Genomic DNA, 22419 nt, shown 5'->3' with positions numbered 1-22419 from the left:
GCTGGGAAAGGTTTAAGGAAAGGCGGGAAGAGATGCGGAAGGATTGGGAGAGGACGTGGTGAGGTAAGTGGGGTTGGATTTAGTGCTTAGGGTGGTTGGGGGTAGTTTATTTTTTAGGGGCTGAGGTAGTTTTTTTTTTTTATAGAGCTTAAGGAGGGTGAGGAGTCGGGGTAGTTTAGTTATTGGGGTGGGGGAAGGTTTAGGGCTCAGGGCGGGTGGGGGGTGTCTGGGTAGTTTACTTATTAGGGATGGGGTAGTTTTGGGCTTCAGGGCAGGTGGGGGGGGGGGTTGTATGACAGAACCACGCATGCCGTTTCCACATATGCCTTTACTAAACATGCTTTTACAACAAAATTTGTTGTAAAGGCATGTGTGATAAAGGCATGAGTGGAAAAGACGCGGTTGTGGTTCCGACAGCGTTATTAAGGCATTTGTTGTTCCGTTATGCATGGTTCTGTCATACAACCCTTAAATACACACAAACATACTATAGCTCTGCAGAAACTCTGCACAGTCAATCACAAATAGAGAGGGATTCAGTAATTTTCATATTTTGAGCTAAAGCACTACATCTTTTAGTTAATAATCACTATGAACTTTCCCAAACGTATGTAAGTGTATTGACACTTTTTAAACATGTCTGCATATATTTTGTATATATGTGATTTCACATTGCATAAAAAGGGGTAAACGTTGGTGCAACACAAATAGAAACTAAGATAAAAGCTGTGATCCTCACCGCCTTTAGTTCTTCATAGGTCACCACCATAACGTTGGGATTATCCATGTGCTTGTTCCAAGTCACAGCATACTTAAAATAGGAACCCCACATAACTGAAAGGCGGTGCACATAAAACAAAGAACATTAGATTAGGTTTCAGAAAATAAAAATAGGCATAATTATTGTCACATGCAGTTTAGATTGATAATAGCACTGAGGGAGTTTTTGTGCATTAATCAAGAATGTGCATTATTAACAGTGCAGAACAATAACTTACATTTAATTTCTCACGTGTATGATTAAATGATTTTATTGCTGTTGATTTTGCTATGATTAATTAAAGTATGTTTTCCTGGCTTATGCTAACTAGAACTCAGATAGGCCTACACATCATCTTGTTCAAAATGGATCTCACCATGTTCATATTTTGCTTACAATTCTGCTGCAACCAGTCAAGCAAAACGTAGATTTGGTTATTTCTGAATGGCTCTGTTCTTGAAGAAAGCTAACAGGGGCTCACTATTGTAACATTTTTCAAAGGATCTGCTTGCATGTAGCATTATATTCATTCACACTGGTTCACTGTTTATGTAACTAATTCATTCTTTCTTTTTTTTGTTCAGATATGTTTTATTTTATATAACGACAAAAGAAACAAAAAGAACAATCATTACAAAGATATGAAGTCCACTCCAGTTACAGGAGATGGAGAGAGGCAACAACATCAGCTGTATATTATCACAAGTACAAGTAAACAAGTACATCCGGTGCAGGTCATAACAGGCAAATATTAATTGTCTCCAGCTCAAACATACATGGAAATAAACGTGTTGAAAGACAAAGAGGTCTAGCAGTGGAGGAATTGAGGGAATCTAAAACGTTGTGATTGATCTTGTTAAACAGTGGCGCACAAAGAGGGAGGTCCGATGACTCATGAGAGGAGCGAAAGAAGGTGCAGAGGAAATAAGAAGCCCTGAGGGGGGAATGAAGGAGGGAGAAGAGAGAAAGGCAGAGATAGGAGAAGGAGATAGGTTACATTAGGCAGGTCTCACAACATCTGTCGGGAGAGCCAGATGGATGTGGCCAAACGGTCAAGGTACACCCTGGACATCTCCATAGGACACCGCCTTTTAAGGTTTCCTAACAGTCCGGGGAGGTCCTGGTCACGTGGAGGTTTCAAATTACTCAGTACACCTTTAAGTCTTAAGAATTTATATGTCTATATTAGGTAAGTCAAAATTAATTTGTAAGGGTGAGAATGGGATAGGTTACTTCATGATCCCAGGTTATTTATGGAGTTTATGTCCCACTTAGCCAATAACTCCCAGAATACCCTCTTCCCTTCAAGTTTAGTTGTGTGGTTGAACCATAGGGAGCCTAGTGTAGAGCTGTGTAGTCCACATTCTAGGCATTTGTCAAGGAGTAAGGGAGGCGTGACTGTGTCCATTATTATCTGTCTAAAGCGTACTATGGTGAGTTCTGACAGGTTGTGTATTGTGAGGATGGAATTAAGGGGTAAGGGTGCGGTTAGGTTGGATCCAATGATCAGGGGGGGGGGGCGGTTTCCTGTGTCGCAGCCTCCACGAGCCCTGGTGTAGCAGAAACGCCCATTGGTAGCGGAGATAATCTGGAAGGTTTATTCTCCAGAGAATTTGTTACTCTTTACAATTTCCATAGATATTTTCAGGTTATTTGTCCACAGTAGTTCAAAAATGGATTTATTTATTGATTTGAAGAAAGAAGGGGAGAGAACTACAGAAACCATACTGGCAATAATGTTAATCAGGGCAGCAATCATCACCTGCACCATGTCCACTCACTCCCACCAAGTGATGTTCTTCAGAGAACAGATGCTGAGAAGGTCTTTTATTTTGGATAGCGTTTTTGCTCATTGAGTGCAATGGATTGTTTAATATCAGAGCTAAATCATATTCCAAGGTATTTAACGGTCATTATTTGCTACTTCAGACCACGGTCACTTATTACAGATGATTTACAATGGATGTTTGGATGGAATACCTTGGTTTTGTCTCTATTCAGGGAGTAACCTGCTACTAGTGAGTATTTTTCTCTTTCTTTCACAATGACTGGTATGGCTTGTGAGGCATCTTTTGTGAATAAAAGTACATCATCGGCGTAAGCCGCTACCACTTGTCTGCCTCAGAGGAGGTTGATACCTGTGATACCTGGATTCACCTGAAAGGCGGAGGTTAAGGGCTCATTGACCAACAAGAAAAGGGTGGGAGGGGGCAACCTTGACAGGTTCCTTGCAAAAGAGTAAAGGGTTGAGATAAGTATCTGTTGACCCTGACTCTTTGTCTGGCGTTTGAATGTACAGCAATAATCATGTGAATTAATTCATCCTCAAATTGGTATGTGTGTAATGTGGCATGTAGGAAAGGCCAGGAGACCTTGTTGAAGGCCTTTTCTGCATCTAATGCCAGGACCGGAGTCGCTGAGTGGGACAGTTTAGCTTTCTCTAAGACATGGCAGAGTGACTCTAGTCTGCAGACTTGAATCTTCGCGTAAACCTTGCAATCGATGTTAATAAGGGAGAATGGTCTGTAGTTCATAACCTTTAGATGGTCCTTCCCTTTTTTTAGATCACCACAATTGTAGCTGCAGTGGTGGAACCAGTAATGTAGCTTGAAGAGGCATATTGTTAGAAGACTGCAAGGAGGGGCCCTGTCACTTTGTTAGCAAATATTTTATAAAATGTGAAGGAATAACATTCTGGGCCTGGGCTTTCTCACTTTTAAGAGTACGTATCACTGAATTAATTTGAAATTCTATGATGTTTTTTTTATGGCAAGGGAGCCTTGTGAGAATTTACAGAGGCTGCAGGAGTCAAGGTGTTCATTAATATTTGTTATGGAGATGGCTTCATTGGAGTTGTAAAGTTTCGCACAGAATGATTTAAGTGTTGAGTATACTTTTTGTCGAGGTGGTAACCACCCCATCAGGGTTCCTTATTGCTGATGTGAGGGATTTGCTTTTCATGTATTTTAAGTAGTTGATTATGGTTTTCCCAACTCTATTTTTATTGAAAATCATACCAGCATTTACTACATCAGTCCATTTTTTGAGCTCTCTAAGAGTTTGGTGCTATTCAAATTGTATGGCGCGTAATTTAGTTAGGTGAGATGAGCCTTCAGTGTGTCTGAGTTGGATATTTAATCTCTGAATGTCCACATCTAGGGCCAGATGTAGCAAAGTTTTGCGAGTCGCAAATGGCCCTAATCGCTATTTGCGACTGTGTAAAATCGGGAATGGAATGCAAAAACCCCATTTCCGACTTGCAAAAAGCGATGTGAGCCGTTTGCGACTCACAAAATTTGCAACCCTATTTTGCGACCCGCAAATAGCAAGTCGCAATTTGCGAGTCGCAAACCATATGCAATAGCAACTCGCAAATTGCGACTAGTCGCAAAAAGCCCATTTTGCACTTCCAATTTACCACTAACTCAGAGCAGGTGGTAACCAGTACCAAAGTATAAAAGGAGACCCAGAAGCCATCTGGGTTACTCAAGATGGCGGAGATATACCTGATAGCAGTGAGGAGGAGAGTCCACGCAGCCCAGCAGAGGAGGAGGAGGGACCACAGACAGGAGAAGATTTATAGACAAGGCAGACCCTTTTTCAGCAAACTGAGGATGAGATATATGACAAATACCGCCTTAGCAGCGCTGCCATACTAGAATTAATTGATTTACTTAAACCACAGCTAGAACACCAGAATCTGCGTGGCTGCGCCATCCCTACGCATGTGCAAGTGCTATTCTCACTGCACCTCTTGGCCTCAGGGAGCTATCAGGGGGTCATTGCTGTGGCAGGTGGGGTATCCCAAAGTGCAGTGTCAAGGTTCCTCAGGGCCTTCCTAGATGCCTTACTCACACACATGTCTCACTTCATATACCTACCAAGGAATGAGGCAGAAATAAACAGCACCAAGCTGGACTTTTACCGCATTGCCAACTTTCCCCATGTCATAGGATGTGTAGATGAGACACATATTCAAATATGCCCCCCTGGAAACCTGGAACATCTTTTCTGCAACAGAAAGTGTACCCACTCACTGAATATACAGGTTGTTTGTGACGCCCATTATGTCATCACTGACATTGTAGCTACGTTTCCAGGCAGTACCCATGACTCCTACATTTTTAGGCATAGTGGGATACATCAATGCCTGGAACGTGGGGAGTTTGGAGACGGATACCTCCTAGGTAGAGCTACCTACACCTTGCAGACATACACACAGGTCACTGTGCACACCAACCAGGATTTCCTAACAGTGTACTTTTTGTGCCCAACAGGTGACAGTGCATATGCTCTAAGGCCATGGATTATGACTCCGTTTTTAACACCCAGCAATGAATGTGAGAGGCGATACAACAATGCACATAAGAGGACCAGGAACCTGATAGAGCGCACCTTTGGACTCCTGAAAGCAAGATTCCGATGCCTCCACCGCAGTGGAGGTGCCCTCCAGTATACCCCATTACAGCATTCAAAATTGTGGTCGCATGCGCCATCCTCCACAACATAGCCACCCGACGTGGGCTACGTCTCACCCCTGCAGACCCAGATCCTGATGATGAAGAGCAAGAGCAACCACATCGCCATCATGGGGATCGGAGTATAGCTAATCAAGGCAGACTGAGACAGGAACACATCGCAACACAATACTTTGGAAGGTACGTGTCAACTCCAACCATACTCACCTATTGACCAAAAACACCATTTGTTAAGTGGAACAGAAAAACTATTTAATTAGTGCAGAAATAGATCTATATACAAGTAATGACTGTTCATAGGCATGTGAACGCAAACCATGCATGGGGCACATTGATGTCATGTGCCACATCAACAGGGCCAGGGTAATGTCTATGTCCTTCTGCGGCTCCTGCCAGCCTGGCTGGTCCCTGGTGCTTCTGCTGTGCTCTGCCTGGTACTCTGGAGCACCCTAGTGTCTGTGGCAGAGACACTGCTCACTGTAGAGCCCTCCTCACTGTCCTGGGGTGTTTCCCCTGTGCCCCTGGACAGATGCCGTGCCTCCATTAGGTCTATGACAAGTGTGAGACGTCCCAGGCCCCTAGCCACATCCCCTGCAAAATGGCCCATTTCGACCTGGAGGCCAACTGTCCTCCTCGACAGGCCTGTGGTGTTCATAGCCAGCCTGCCGATGGAAATGGCCATCCTATCCAGTCTGTGCAGGAGCTGACGGTCCCCGCGCCGCCCACCCTCGGCCTGGGCCAGTAGTCCTGCCGCAAGATCCCTCATGGCCAGGGCAAGGTCCCCAGTGTTTGTGGCTATCGTGTCGATTCTTGAGTTAAGTTGCTGCATGCTGGCCTCATTGTTGCGGACAAAGCGGTGCAGCACACCACTAATCCTCCCTAAAATGTTGTTTTGTAGGCGCTGACCACGCAGCAGCTGTGCCTCACTGTGGCTGGGAGGTTGATGTCCGGACGCAGCCTGCAGCCCTGATCTTCTGGACCTGCGTCGCCTACGCAGCGGTGGCTGCCCTGTGTTTTCCACTGTCTCACTCCTGCCTGTTGCTGGCGCAGCCTTCTGGGACACAGGTGCAGCAGGTGTGGATATTGCAGGGATGATATTGGCCATGCAGGTGGGAGTGCTGGCGGGTCCTGAGCTGTCCTCATGGGGCTGGCTGCTGTGAGTTGTGGTGGTGTCTTGGAGGAGACCTGTGGGACATGGGGAACAGACTGTCAGTGTCTCCTATCTGTTGCACACTTCCAAATAAACATTTGCCTATGAACTGCCTACTTGACTACATTTCCCATAATGCATAATTCTGGTGTTTGCTACCCTGAAATGGAGCTATCTTGGTTGAGCATTCCCCTGTGTACATGGTGGGTGGGGGTATGGCATTGATAGGGGTACAAGCATGTCACATGGTACTCACCGGTTGATGTGGTGGGCTCTGAGGTGTCCAGGTCCCCAAATCCGGATACTGCCTCCTGCTCCAGGGTTTCCTCCACCCTTTCTTCCAGGGGTGTGGGTGGTGGTACTGACGAAGGTCCCCCTCCTGTGCCTCTCATCTCCCGGAGCCTTTCAGCCACCCTCTCCTTGGTCCGGGAGCGGAGGTCATACCACCTTTTTTTAATTTCATCTATACTCCTGTGGCTCACCCCCAGGGAGTTAATTTTATCCTGGATGTCCTGCCACAGCTGTCGTTTGGTGGCTTCAGGCACATTGAGGGCTGCCCTCCCAAATAATTCGTCATAGTGCTGACAGCATTCCTCTGTCAGCACCTCCAGCTCCCTCTCTGAAAACTTCAGTTTCCTCTTCCTTGGAGTTCCTTCCATTGCAGCTGCTGTTTCTCCTGTGTGCAGTTCAGCAGTTAAAAAGGGTGTGGTCCTCCCTCCTCCCAGGTGTATTTGTAAACTTCCTGGCTGTGATGTCATCATCATGTGCCAGGAAGTGTTTCCAGAGTGTCCTGGAGTGGTTTCTGGAGTGTTCTGCAGCACCTGTAAGCAATTAACAAGCTAATCGCAATTTGCGACACCCACTCGCAAATTGCGAGTTCGTTTTTTGCACGGTCGCAAAAAGTGACCTCGCAATCGGCGGACTCGCTCACTGCGTTGCGACTCCGGGTGCGAGACGCTATTTCGGCCCTGTTATTTTACCTGCATTTCGATTAGCGACTCGCATTTTGCGACTCGCATCAACTCGCAAATTGCGAGTCGCAAATTTTTTGTTTCCTACATCTGGCCCCTAGTTCCTTGAGGGGGTTGGCGATAACTTTGTTTTGTAGGGTCATGAGGTGGATCAATGCACCTCTCAGGGTGGCTGTGAGGGCATCCCTTCTTCCTTTAGGGGATGTATAATTCGGGAGATTTTCCCTGCGGAAGTGGTCAATGTCCTTCTGGATTTCCACTCTATTGTTGGACTCTTCTAGTAGGTCATAATTTAAGCGCCACTGTCGTGGTGGTGAGTAGGTCATTTAGAGGTAATTAAACAGACACACAGTCAGAGACCACGAATGGTTCAATTTTCAGTTACTGGGAGAGGCGGAGCAGGGATTTGCTCACTATAATATATTCTCAAGAATGAGTGTTGAGGCGCAGAATAAAAGGTGCAGTCACGCCCTGCTTGACAGCTTAATCGTCAGACATCTACTAAATTATTACAGCAAATTTTCTTTATTTTCATTTGTTTGGTTGCTTTATTACCGATAGGTTTGTGAGTTGATATTCTGCCTAGGTTACTGAAGGAAGCTGTCTCTCCATATAGTGTACTAAAATGAAGTACACTGTGCAGAGAGTCCAGTTGATGCCCAAAGATGTGAGGAGGCAGAAATAGATAGGTCTAGAGCTCTATTAGTGGTAGTATGGGGGAGCAGCTGGGCTTATCAAGGAGTTAGGTTAAGCATTTGTTGTACTCACAGAGGCAACACAGGAGACACACACTCAAAGAATACATCTAAGACCAATTTAGAAGAATAACAGTTGCTTTCATACATGCTTTGAACCCAAGAACTTTGTTACAAGGTAAGCAGTTTTCAAGTTAAAAATACTTTGCTGTTTCAGAAATCGACACTTCAATTTTCAGAGTCTTCAATGTTAACCTATGGAAGGAAAACAAGTTGCAGTTTTACAGGTAAGTACACACTTACAACCCCAGTCTTCAGGGGTTCAGGCTAGCACCGGGCAAGATACAGGTTGCTACCAAGACGGCACCCGCAGCAGCATGGGTGCGGCTGAGTTCCAAGGTCGAAATTGGAGTTGATGTCCAATGTTAGTCAATGGAGACTGGGGGGAGGGGGGACTGAAGACGTGCTGCTCCCAGGTAAGTATAGACAATGTCCGAGGTTGATCTCCGGGGGGGGTGGGGGGCTAAGGGGTTTAAGGCAAGAAACAGGGGGGCAACCAGGCAGCACCAAAGTTACACCCTCAGCAGCACAGGGCGGCCGGGTGCAGTACCAACACAACATCGGGTGCCCTATGACAGGGGTATCCTCTGCAGCGCTGCTTCCAGGTGAGTAAAGCGAGGTCAGGGGTGGATCTCTGGTGGTTAAAGCAAGGTAGCACCAATCCTACACCCTCAGGTGCAGAGGGGCGGCCGGGTGCAGAATGCAAACTCAGGGTCGGGCTTTCAATGTTATTTTAATGCAGATCACTTTCTGAAACTGGTTGCAGGCTTAGGCCAGGAGGCCAAGAGAGGTCAACCCACAGCGGCCCAGGTAAGTTGAGATGCCAAGGGTCATAGGGACACCAACGGTCTAGCTCCCCAAGGCCTAGGGGATCCAGGTGCAGGGGTGCATTTTGGCGTCGGAAACAGCTTCTCAGGCAGGTCATGGTCAGGGTAAGCCCTCAAATTCAGGCTGTAGGCGTCACTGTGGAGTCTGGCAGGGGTCAACCCATGATGGGCTATGGGTTGGAAGCACTGTGGAACCTTCACTGGACTGGTGGACCACTTGGACTTGGGCTGTGGGCATTGGGTACAGAGGTGGTTCCAGGTGGTGGTTTCAGGGTTCCTCAGGCAGGCTTCTCTTTCTTCTTTGGAGTTTTTTTTTTTGGGGACAGGCCCGCTGGAGTCCTTGTTCTTTATTGAAGGCAGGCAGTCCTCTTAAGGCTTTGGAGGTCGCTGACTGCAGGACAAGTTGTCTTCTTGCTCAGGATCTTCGAAGGCTGCAGATAGGCCGGTAGGGCTGGGAAAAGTCAGTAGTTGTCTTCAGTCTTCTTTTGCTGTGCGACTTCTGTAGTGTCCGGATCTTTTTAGGTCAACAGGAATCTGATTCTAGAGTTCAGGGGTGCCACCTAAATACTGAATTTAAGATTGTTACAGGGAGTGCATTTAGGGGGGCTGCATCCTTTCTATCCTTTGGCAATGTGGGCATAGCCCTAACCACACTGGCGTAATTCCTTCCACACAAGATGGAGGAATTTCGTAGGTGGGGTGGTACTGACATGGAGTGTGCACTCCTCCTAATTTACATAATTTTCCCACCAGACCTGCCGCATAAAAGTGGGATCAGGAACTGAGGGTCTGTCTCCTTCACCATTTGGAGAGGCCTGGGCTGCTTGTCAAAGGCGGCAAGGCCTTTGAAGCTCCCTGTCCTGAAATGTCCATCCTGCCTGATGGGTCAGGAGGTCACACCTCAAGGGTGTTGGCTCTCACCTCAAGGAGCCAGTAGTAGCTGCACTGATTCTTACCAGTCAGTGCCCACTCCAAGAGTTGGTAGATTTCAAGGGGTCACCTATAAGGTGCCCTCTGAGTGCATGTATTAATACATCCATCACTGGATTCAGTGAGGGTTTCTTAATACGAGATGTTTGACACTAAATATCCCAATCTTCAGTGAAGCCATCATGTAGCTGGGGAACTCGTAACGGCCAGTGTCCAGCACATGATTTTAAAATGGCTTCCCTGTACACTTACTATGTCTGAGAATCGACAGAGATGTAGCAGAGTCATATCTGCTCATGTAGATATGCTCTCACAAGTAATATAATGCACCCTGCCTTAGAACTGTAAGGCCTGCTAGAGGGGTGACTTACGTATATTGCATGAAGTGTTTAGGGGTCATGGCACACAAGCTTTGTGCCATGTTGTGTTTTCGAATTTGGGAGCACCTTGTCACTCTGCCTGCAATGGCAGTCTGCATAAGGTTGGTGATGGGTCCCTCAGAGTGGCACAATTTGTACTGCAGCTCTGAGGGGCCCTCTCCAGTGCCTTAGGTACCAGGGGTACTATTCACTAGGGGCTTGCGGGCTAAGGTGCTTGTTCACTTGAGGATCAAGTGACCAGGTGTCTTTGTTTTAGGGAAGGAACACTGGCACTGGGGACCTGGTTAGCTGGAACCAAGTACACCTCAGTTGAAGTTGCATCCAAAACCAGGAAAAAAGTGGGGGGTACTGAAACCAGAACCCAACACCCTATAATTACTATCTACTGGTAATTTGACATCTCTACCTAAACCTATGCCCAGATTGTCTGGAGGATCTGAGAGTTGTTTATCTAGGTCCTCCAGAAAGCGGTAGCATTGTAATTAGGGACATAAATAATAATGGAGCACACAAGATCCCTTTTTTCACTTTAGAAATGTGTCATCTACCATATTGGTCATGGATGTGTGATACTACTGAGATGAGGGATTTTTTTTTAAATATTAACGTTGCCACCCCATTCTTTTTTTGTGGGACTGGGGAGAGACCAATCTCTGCAAAACATGAACTGTAGAATTTTGAGTTGTGAATAGACTTCAGGTGGGTCTCTTGTGAGAGGATGATGTCCCCCTTTAGTTTGCTACAGTAGTCTGGCACCACTCAATGTTTAACAGGATGATTAAGCCCCTTTGCATTTAGTAAGAGTATGGTTAAGGGGAGAGTCATGTTGAGTAAATGCGATCTCAGAGTGTTGGGAAGATGTCTTGAGAAGGAAAGACCTACGGATGGGAGTAAGAGTAGAACTCCCTGTTTTCAAGTGATTTGTTTAGTAAGATACAGCAGGATTGTTCTGTAGGGGTGCATGATGTCCTGGTGTAGAATATTGTATGAACTGTGGCACTGTAAGTCACCCCAGGTAGCCGAGAGAAAGAGACAGGAGAGGCCAGAGAGAAGGGCAGGAGATAGAGTGGGAGAGAAAGAGGAGAAAAGAAGAGCCATATTAACAAGACATTCAAACAAAGCTAAAAGAAAGCATCAATCCCAACCACTACCCACCCTCCACCCATCCTGGGGCGCATTCCTCCACCCTTATTCTATGTGGGACACCATGAGCCACAAGCTGGCCTGTCCCTAATCGACTGGGTAGCTATCCAATCCTGCAGGTTAGATGATTAGTTTAAAGTGAAAAAAGAAGGCCATACCTAAGAAAATCAGAAACCCACCAATGAGTACAGGTAATTTGCCCATTGTGTTGTGACTGATGGGGTTTGTTGCGCTGACAGAGAGGCTGATTGCTTGCATTTCCAGCCACCAACATTGTAGGGGAGCAGAATTAAAAAAGTTGCCCATTAAGTCCTTGTGATGGTGTCATGCGGCATGCTGGAGGTAATCTATGTGAACTACTGGGGGCGTGACGTTGATTCATGCAATATATGGAGGGTATTGTAGTACAGAAAGGAACATCAAAGAGTCAAACTACTGAGTGGGAGGGACGTCTTGAGGCGTCTATCTTTAGGCTAAAATAGCCATATAAAGCGTCAAAAGTCAGTGTGGGTAGCACACATGGTGGAGTCTAATTGGCAATCCACTGTCTCTGTGATTTTCCTCATCATCTGTCAACATGTGGTTAATGCATTTGTGTGTTGTAGTGGGTTTAAACGGATCCTTTCAGGGTACCACCCTGATATCCTAGTAGCTATGAGGACTGTGCCAGTTAATGTCAATTAGAGACTGAGAACATCACCAAAATATCAGCAGTTCAACCCGCTGTAGCTTGGAGTAAATTGAACAGACAGTCCAGGTAGAGGAGTGGTGTCTAGTCTCTAACCTCGGAGCCCTAATCACCAATACTGAGACATCAACATTGAAGATGAAAAGCAGTATAAGGTTTCCCAATGTACATTCAACAATAACAATAGCTTTATTCGGTCTTTATGGCCATCAAAGCATAAAAAATACATATATAGCAGGATTTAAAAGCATAAAATAGAAAGATACATCCTGACTTAATAACTTGTTACATATATACAGTAATTAAAACACGACAAGATAAAAATACATCCCTTTACTTCATACCTTCTAATTTCTACATCCTAAAATAGTTAATAATAAAAAGAGGAAAGATTTATTTCAGTGAGCGATGTCGTATACTCCAAGCGGTCACAAGGAACTTGCTAACCGCGAGGATTACAGGTTTAGAAGTATCACTCTTTAAAATCCTAATAGCTGTAGAGCACGGACTCAAGCCCAAATCTCGACAGGTTGCACAAATTCATTTTGACCTTGGAGTCGTATAGGCAGGGCAAAAAAACATAAAATGTTCAATGGTTTCAGTGCAACCAGAACAAGCTGGGCAGAGATCAGTAGATATAATGGTTCCCCAGGTTTTGGTTAAAGATAACAGCGGGAGGCTTCCAAAACGGAAACGTGCATAGAGGCCCTTCCCCAATAAATAAGGAATCAAATTGAGATATTGTTCATACTGGGGATACCACTTGAAATCAGTGAATGAATTGGTCAGCCGACCATAAGATATACAGTGGACCAGGTTACTTTTGACATGGGACCAGTATACGGTCTTATCAGATCTCTCCAGATTGTGTGGCTCCTCCCAAAACCTTCGTAGTCCCAGGGTGCAAAACCAATTTGATACGTGCTTAACCCATAATATAGTGGCCGCTTCCGACCTCCTTAGTATATCGAGTACTGAATCTCTATATACAATAAGTTCCGGGACAGTCCAAATCCTTACCCAGTATAGCAAAGGTCTTAAAGCTATCAAATCAGCTATACGGTTGAAGTCTAGGTCCAGAAACATAGGGATCAAAGGAGTGCTACAAGGGCACGCAAGTAGAGCCCTGGCAAAGTTGTTTTCTCCTACTACTAGTCTTTTACTCTCAAAAAATCCCCATAGTTCAGCACCATAGGGGCAGCACCTGCGCCTTTGCCAGGTAGATTGTGATGGCTGGAGATACAGCTTTAGATAAAGAATTCCTGTAAAAGTGCAGGATAGCAGCAGCTCTGTGCCGGAGAAGCCCCATACTTTTACTGATTTGTTCCTCCCAATGCAGATTATTTGATAACCTCACACCCAAATAGTCTATGGTCTTAAATCTACTTAGTAGGGCCCCATCCAAATTGATGGTGCATCTCCGACTAGAGCCGGGGGTGAACACCATCAATTTTGTTTTACTGGCGTTCAGTTCCAAACCATGATCGTCACAGAAGGACTTGAATCTATCTACAAGGATTTGGAGGCCCATAGGGGTCTTGGAAATAAAAAGAGAATCGTCAGCAAACAATAGTATCGGGATCTTCTGCTCGTTCAAAGTGGGGGCGTCATTAGAACATGAGGACAAGATTTGTACCACTTTGTTAATAAATAAAGTGAATAGTATAGGAGCCAAGACGCAACCCTGGCGAACTCCCTTCTGTATGGGGATTTTGTCTGTCAGTTCTCCTTGGCCACCCCACCTCACTTGTGCATACGTGTTATTATGTAGCCGCTGTATGAGAAAGACTATATTGGTAGGAACACCCATCTGAAGTAATGCTTCCCAAAGCTTTTCTCTGGAAACCAGATTGAAAGCAGATCTAAGGTCCACAAAAATAACATATAGGGATTGTTTAGCGAGAACCACATATTTCCAATACAAGAGAGTCAGTCTAAAAACCTGATCTATTGTGCTGGTTTTGGGACGAAAGCCCGCTTGCAGCGTGGAAAGGGCCTGATGGTCTTGAACCCAACTAGTTAGCCTCTCTAGCAGTTGTTTAGCAAAAATGTTCTGCACATTGTACAATCAAACTAATGAGTCTGTAGTTGGCAGGGGAATTTGCATTGCCCTTTTTAAAGATGGGAATTATTTCAGCTCCCTTCCAAGTACTAGGGATTGTACCACCAGCGGCGATTCTATTTGAAATCAGATTAATGTACCAGGACCAAATAGTTATTTCTGATTTGTATAAGTCACCTGGTATCTTATCGGGCCCAGGTGCTTTCCCTGATTTTAAGGAATTGATTGAGGTTTTGGTTTCCTCTATGGAAAAGACGAGTGGTTCAGAACAGTCACCCAGGCCAACCAGCCGTGGGGTAATTGAATCATATGCTAAGAAATGACCAGCTGAGGGATTGTGAGGGGCAGCATAAAGTTGGGTGAAATGGTCTACCCAAATATCAGGATGAATATGGTTCCTTATACACCTCCTGCCCCCTCCTTGCCCTCTGGACAGTAATTCCCAATACATCATATTATTATTATTTTCTGTTGCAAAAGCCAAACTCTATGATATTGAGTCTTCCCATAGATTTTTTGCTAGCGTTTGCGCTTTCTTGTTATAAACGCCCAGCTGGTTGGATCTCTGCTAGGGAGCCAGTCTTAATAGCATCTTTTAGTGGTGATTTGGCCCTGCTGCAGTCCTCATTAAACCATCCTCTGTCATCCTTGGGAAGATCATCACATAATTTAGAACTAGTCTTTTTATAGAAGAACCTCTGCAAACCTTTCAACATCTCTTGATGGATATTCAAAATAGGGATGTTATCAACTTCATAATCCTCATAGACTGCCAGCTCATCTATAAACAGTTTATAAATCCCAATTATCGAATAAGAACTAGACAGAACCTTGGGCCAGAAGACCCTAGTGTAATTATTATTCAGCAATGGAGAGGGAACCACTGTACGTTCTATATTCAGTGTTCTCCTGAAAGCATCCCCGTCCATGGTTAGTAGCAAGGGGTTGTGATCACTTTCACATCGAAATTCTACCTTCATATCCTTTTAGTAGAGGCCACAGTCTGACATCTAGTAAAAAAATAATCTATTACACTTGAGGACATCCCTCGTTTAAAGGTAGATGCCATGTTTGAATCTGAGGGTGTGCATCCGTTGCAAACCCTGACTCCATACTTTTAACATAGCGTAGCTAGCTGGAGGGCTAAGCGGGATTGAGTGCATTGGTGATTGTTCGTTAACTGTGGGATTCCCCACATTTCATCTTCCTCATCTGTTAGTCCATTAACCATATGGGAGGGTCCGAAGGTACAGTTTAAATCTCCTGCTATTATTAGGTACAATGGAGGATGTAAAGAATCAAGGAGTTCTGTCAGCTCTATCAAAGCTTGGGACTCGGAACCCCTTGAAACAGCATATACATTAATAAAAAATGATTTTAAATTCCTGGTGAAAGGTGAATTGAACTCCCATTAAATCCACTGAATCTGTTTTTAGTAATGAGTGTTCACATTGCAAATTCTTATTAATGAGCATTAGCAATCCCCCTTTAGCACGGCCGTGGCCCTTCTCTGGTAGCTGAGCGGAAATATTATAAGAAAAAAACCCGTCAATATAAATTTGCCCATCAGCCCAGGTCTCTTTGAACAAACAAAGGTAGGAATTATTAATAAAAGTAGCCCAGTCCAAATCCCCCAGCTTCTTGCCAAGACCGGCTACATTCCATGTTAGAATTAGAAGCTCAGGGTTGGCTATATCATTACTATAAACAGAGCTGAGTCCCTCTTCCGTACAGTTATTCCCAATAGTAGCACCAGACCGCACTTCCTGATTGCTATTTAGTCAATCAATAGCATCCAGGGAGTGAAAAGAGTTATGATCCACAGAGGGTTCACATCCCAGGGCCGGGGCTAACTCACTAATGTACTGCTCTGTACAAATACAGGGTGGTTTTAAGGAGAGGTTAATACCAACCCTTCTCTTGGCCCGCAAATCACATGTTCGAATTACAAATTCCATAAGTTGGTCCGCCATAGTTTTTTTAATAAAGCGAACAGAGATATAATCAAGATTTAGCCCAGATTGACTGTGTCTTCCTACCTCAAGGATGTCAGAGCGGATAACCGAAAGGCAATCGCATCTAATGCGTAGCCAATGGATGACCTTATTGGTCAAAGACTCATGATCATCGAGGGAACCAGGTGGCAATTTGGGGACATTAATCATGTAGACGATACTGCCTCTACTTGTTTGTCCCAAGTGTTGTATCTGTCGTACCTGCCGTGGAATGCCAGTTAGGTGCATACCTAATCCGGTGGGGGTCCCATGAGGACCAGCCGCTCCACCTGTACCTCGGGTGCGGCAGTCCCCCCAGGTGCACCTTCCACGGGAGGAGGCCGTGTCGCAGTGTGAGCACCCCCCCGGGCACCCCTAATATTAGAAGCTCCGGTGTGCTTCTGCCGTGACCTTACAAATTCTGGCTGGTTGCTCTCAGCATAGGACAAGAGTGGATCAATTAGAAGGGGATTCATAGCTGCCTTGGGGGGGAGGAATAACTAGTTGTGATCCTAGCTTGGGCACAGTTATCCCCCCACTCATTCCCACCTTCTTTTTTGTTGCCTGACAGCTACAACCATGCTTTGGCACCAGATTCTCTCTCAACAGCCCCATTAAAAGATGCAACCAAAGTCTTAACTTCGTCCACCTTTTGTAAAACAAGAACTAAATTAACATTCTCATGAGGGATTTGCACGCCATCAGAAGCATTGGCATTATTTTGCTGGATGTTGTTCTCAATGGCATCTCCAAGCAGGACATGTGTTGCACTGGCAGGAGAATCTCCCTCTTCCTCCAATGGCCCAAATCGATTTGTACACGGAATATTAGAAATCACCACAATCTCTGCGCTTAATGGTGGGGGGGATTAGCCGTGATACCCATAGAAAGAGAATCCGACTGGCTGAGTGGAACGTCAGGAGTGCTGCAGGGAATTGCTGCTGTCATATGCATAGTTTTACCCTTGGGGGCAAAAGAAGCCTCGGTTAGAGAAGTCTGAAGTGAGGAATGTGTTGTTGGTGTCTTCCTCTTCCTGGAGAAAATTTCTGGAATTTTCCCCGCCCCTGGAATTCCGCTCTTTTTTTTATAGGTAAGTGAGAATTGCTTTCCAGGATTGCATCAACCTCCTTGAATAGCAAGTCGATTTTGTCCAAGGGATTAATTCCTTTACTAATTACGGGACTCGCTTGGTTTTTGGAACTTTTTTAATTTCTTAGTGCCATTCTGGGGGGCTGGGAAATCCACGGCTTTGCGTTTTCCCATTGCTGGGTTCTAACAATACACAGGTCACAGAATTCAAAAGTAATAGGATTTGCCCAGTACACTTGTTTTTTATAAAAAGGAAGTAATGTGACTTGTCCAGCCTCTGTCGCTTGATGAGACCTGACACCAACCCGGACTGATCTAACGGCTTAATTTATTATATAAAGTGTTCAGCACGAGTGCAAAATATCGCTTTAGCAATCACAAACGCAGGAAGGGCCCAATATCGTACCTTAGAGCCCAGAGGGGGAGCCCAGCCCAGCCTCAGACAGTCTCTGACGGGCGAGGACGGGCCCGCCCTTGGCTTTATAGCGCCCACGTTGATGTAGCAATAGCCCCCAGATGAGGGGCGGCACCAGTGAAGCCTGGGACTTGGAGTCCCACCAGGCGAGCAGGAAGGAACAGCGACTGTGGCGGTTGATGTAGTAATAGCCCCCAGGTGAGGGGCGGCACCAGTGAAGCCTGGGACTTGGAGTCCCACCAGGCGAGCAGGAAGGAACATGCAACAAGGTATATGATGCATGGTTATCCTAAGTATTTCGTACTGGGCATAGGAGCTCTTGTGTATTACAGTAAATCGACAGGACCATTACTGGTTAGCATCCTTGTACCAATCAAGTAGATTGTGCATGTTAATGTAATTTTTGAAACTGAAAACATTACCAGTAGAGTCTTGGTAGTACCTCTTGGTGTAGCTCGGCGTAGCCTACCGGTCTGTCTGGGAGGAGGAGCATTGGGGCATATTGTCTTGCCTCTTACCTCTGATAAAGGCTGTTGTGCTGACAGGAGTGTGGCATGTAAGAGCCCTGACCACCATCTTGAAGGGGATAACACTTAAGCTAAAAAGCAATACAAGGTGTCGAGCTATGAGTGATGCATGATGACAATTGTTACTGGTACTGACCAATCCAGGCTGTCTACCTGATGTGCATGGCAATGCTATATAGAAATGGTGAGCATTCCACGTAGAGTCTTCGCAGATCAATACAGGGGAATTCAAAGAACCTTTAGAGTTGCTGTCTCAGCTGTGGTGGATCAGATCAGAGTAATAGTACAGGGTAGGTATAACCCAGGACCTCAGCGCTGGAGAAACTTGAGGACATTTGATTACCATAGGAGCAGGAACAGAGGATTCCAATACCTTTTGTAGTTCCACCAGATCCATGAAGAGCAGTGTCTTTCCTTGGAACATGATACAGAATTTTGATGGCCCAGCAAAACCGTATGCAATGTTGTAATCTTGAGGGATTGGCAGAGGGCTAGAAAGCCCTTCCTGATGGACACTGTATTGTTTGAATAGTCCTGTGCGATGTTGATTCTGGATCTGTTCCAGAGGATGTGTTGAACTTTCCTCATATGTGCGATTATGGCTTCTGCATGGTGCTATCACAGAGGCCTAAATATCATGGCTCTTGGGAACCAGTTGAGAGAGTTAAAGCAGGGTTCTTTCTATCTCAAAGTCTCTGTAAAATTGTATTCCAAGGGTGCGGGTATCCAGCCCTCCAAAAATTAGATACAAAAAATTGCAGACTCTTCCACCTTCTCTGGGAGCCAAAATATTTCCTGACTACCTCTGCGGTTGTGATCCTCCAACTCAGATATGTCTTTAATCAGAGATTTGATCCTATTCGTGGCTGCATCCACTATTTTCTTCTCAGGGGACACAGTATACTCAAGTGTGCAAATACTTGTCTCTTCTTTTGTAAGTCTGCTCGTCATACTTTGAAATTCATTCCGTAAGGCTTGAAGGTTGTGATGCATAGCATCTGTGTTTGCCTTTGTCTCTTGGGCCAGATTGTGTAGAGGCTCCGAGTTGTTGCAGTATCATTTCCAGGCTTGCCCTCTTGTCAGTTTTTGATTTGATGGGAGAGTCTGGCAAGGGGGGCTCTGCCTTGGCTCGCTTCAGTGGTGTCTTATTGTCTTTATATACTTTATTGTCTCTGGAATCGTTGCCTCTATGATCTGCCATCATGACAACTCTTGTGGCCACAGGAGTTCATTGGTTAGTCACTTAGTAGTGCAGGTCAGTTACTTAGCAGTGCAGACCACTTAGTAGTGCGAGGATGTGCGATCTTTGGGTTTCATTGTTTTTAATCACTAGTCGTGCGGGATGTGCGGAGTAGTGTAATAATGGCTCCTTAGGCTAGTTTAAGATGCGAGTGCTAGGGAGAGGTATCCAGATGAGATGTCCAGATAGCCCTAGTCACTGGAGCAATTGTTCAAGCTGGGCACTGCAATAAGTAGGCTAGACCTGGATTTTCTCCTTATGGTATTATCCATATTACTGCCTTTGTAGGTGTTCACAATATATGGGCGTGAGTAGGGGCACATATAGAGACCGGCATTGGGATGGTGTGGCAATTGAGGAGTGGGCCTTAGTGTCCTCTTCACAAGTTCTACATTGAGTTCCATGGTCAAAGCAGTGTTAGCATTAACATCTTGGTCTGGGAGTATATGCACAGCCTCCAGCTTTCCTTTCCTCCTCATGGATTTGGAACTTCATGTGCAGTAATGGTATCAGCAGAGTTAGTGTGGGAGTAAGCACACTGCTTCCTGCTTCCTTTTACTCTTTCCTTTCCCTTTTACTCCTCACAGTATCAGTCCTTGGAATTCTGAGCATAGGACAGTGTGTGGGATGCGGAGATGGATGCTGCCCTTATATTGTTTCCCTCGTGTAGGGATTGCTTTTACTCCTCATGGTATCAGGTCTTAGTGGTCCTGAGCATAGGGCAGTCCACGGGAAGTGGAGCTGGATGTGGCCACAACCTGTGGTTTCCCTCGTGTAGAGATCACACTTCTTGGGGGCTGCTGAAATTGGATATGTGGGTGTAAGGTGTAGTGTGTACCAGTTGCACAGCAACTCCCTTGTACTAAATGACCGGGTCACTGGCTCCTGATGGTTGGTAAGTGGAGGGAGCGCTCTGAGAACTCTGTCAGGGCTCGGAGAACTCCATGCCCCACTGCAGCTGCAGGTAGGGCTGCAATTGTGTGCGGTTGTGATTGAGTCTACCAGAGCTTCTGGACCTCATGCATATGCGACTGATTAGGCAAATTAATGTTTTAACAGGGCTCCCCAGCTGATTTCAGCACAATATGTCTCCTTCCTCTTTCTTTATATACTGTACTCAGCTACTGGACATTCTGCGAGGCACGGACCCAATGGTAAGGGCCAACTTGTTCTTCCCTGCACTGGAGTACTTGGCAGGAGAATTCAAACTAAGCCATTGTGCTACAGACAAACTCCATTGCATGTCAGCCCTCTGTACTTAACTTACTTCAATGGCTGGTTATCAGGTTTCCGGCATGGGAATTGCGCTCCAATTCCACAAAAACCTGCAGGAGGTTAGCAACAGGATCAATCCTCCATCTTGCTCAGGCTCAAGCCACGCCCCCATAACTAAATAGTTCTGACACCTCTGTATGACATTAGTTCAGAAGAGCCAAATAAATATTCATGTAGTGGGTTAGTGGTTAGGTGATAGGGCCATATGATGATTTTAAAGTCTGTATTCTGATTTGTTGAAATGTATTACTTTCCTCACACTACAGTAATTCTGCAGTTGTCATACAGGGATATTTTCTAAATAAATCCTTGAACTTGGGGGTGAGCTAGAATTATGACTTTTTGGCTTCTACTAGGTACGCTGTCCAATTTTTGTAATTTTTTTTTTTACTGATTTGCTCTAAATTTAGGACTTAGCATTTCTCTGATTTTGTCAGTTTTATATTATTCTGCATTGATGGCCTTTATTTTAAACTGATTTTATGTAACTTAGCGGCTTCTGCATTTCCTTTACCTTGTATTGTACTTTTGAATTTTTGTAATACACCTTTATGGTTCCTCTAAATTCCGCTATAGAACTCACTTCAATTGGTCCTTTCATTTGATTGTATATAAAATGATGCTATGTTCTTTGCCTCTGGGACACAATGCCTCATGAAATTGATGCTAACACTGTCCAATCCACACAGCCATTGGGCGGATGGATTTGAGGTATAAGATTTTAGGGGTACGGCAGGCCCTCAACATAAACACAGATACAGAATACTGAGATTTTTCAATTTACAATGAATTGCAGATGTATTTAATCAGAGGGGCTCAAAAAATGTGTACGTACAAAACATCTTATTTCATTTAAAAAAATACTACAATTTTTAAAAAGAAACCAAAAGTGTTACAGACATTATGATCCTGAAATAAAATAGCATGATAAATCAGAAAAAAATGAAATTAAGTCAAATAAAAAATAAAAAAGGTGATTTTCTGACTTCTTGCAGAGCACATGGGTTAACGTCCTTCGGGACCCCTATCCTGGGAATCCAGTGGCAGCCCTGTGGAAGGGGACTGAGCCGTGCCGTGTAGACATGGCGCCCCCGACACCAGGCTTCCAAAATGCCAGTGGCAGTCGAAGGAGACTCGGCCTCGCACCTGGAACTTAATAGCCAGGGAATACTGTGGAGCAAGTGCTTGGGAGGGGGCTAATGGTAATGACAAGGTGACAGAAGGGGGCTGATGCTTCCCCCTCTTTACCAGAGAGTGGAAAGAGGCAGCACCTTCAGAGGAACCGTGGCGGTGAGCTAGATGAAGACACTGCATCCCAAATAAGGACTTGGCAGTGTGTGGCAGCAACGGCCAACTCTCACAAATCAGGACCAACCTCGAGGAGAAGGGAGAGCCCCAGGGTGCTCGTGCTCCTGGTGGGAGGCCGAAGGTGACCTGCCAGGGGAGTGTTGGGTCTTTTCTCAGTCCAAGCTCCCTCTGGACGCCTGGATAGCCAACCCCAGGAAACAGATAGCTGGGGTCAGTGTGGGAGGCCCACCTCAGGTTGGGGAACTGCAGTGGTCTCTGTGAGGGGCAGCCCCGGTTCTTAAGGATCCATCTTCCCCATCCTCTTCCTCGTGGGGGCTGACCCCTGGAGTTCAGTAGAATAGAAGTGGTGTGACAGCCAATGGGGCCGTAAGCCTGTGTAGTGTTCTCAAAAGTGGAGAGTCGCCGTTCCTATATACCCAAACGGTGA

At 45.4% G+C, this 22419-nt stretch overlaps 1 protein-coding gene across 1 annotated transcript in view; it reads right to left on the bottom strand.

The window, feature by feature from the left end:
* LOC138259868 (sulfotransferase 6B1-like) overlaps positions 1-22419 on the bottom strand; it is a 437893-nt gene that overhangs the window by 138797 nt on the left and 276677 nt on the right. The window contains exon 5 of the mRNA XM_069207816.1: positions 740-834. Coding sequence (XP_069063917.1) covers positions 740-834 — 95 coding nt within the window. The remainder of the gene's footprint in view (positions 1-739; positions 835-22419) is intronic.

This window comes from Pleurodeles waltl, chromosome 9 (genome assembly GCF_031143425.1).
Source record: "Pleurodeles waltl isolate 20211129_DDA chromosome 9, aPleWal1.hap1.20221129, whole genome shotgun sequence".
In the NCBI taxonomy this organism is placed as follows: Eukaryota; Metazoa; Chordata; class Amphibia; order Caudata; family Salamandridae; genus Pleurodeles; species Pleurodeles waltl.
This window is presented reverse-complemented; position numbering and strand designations above follow the sequence as displayed.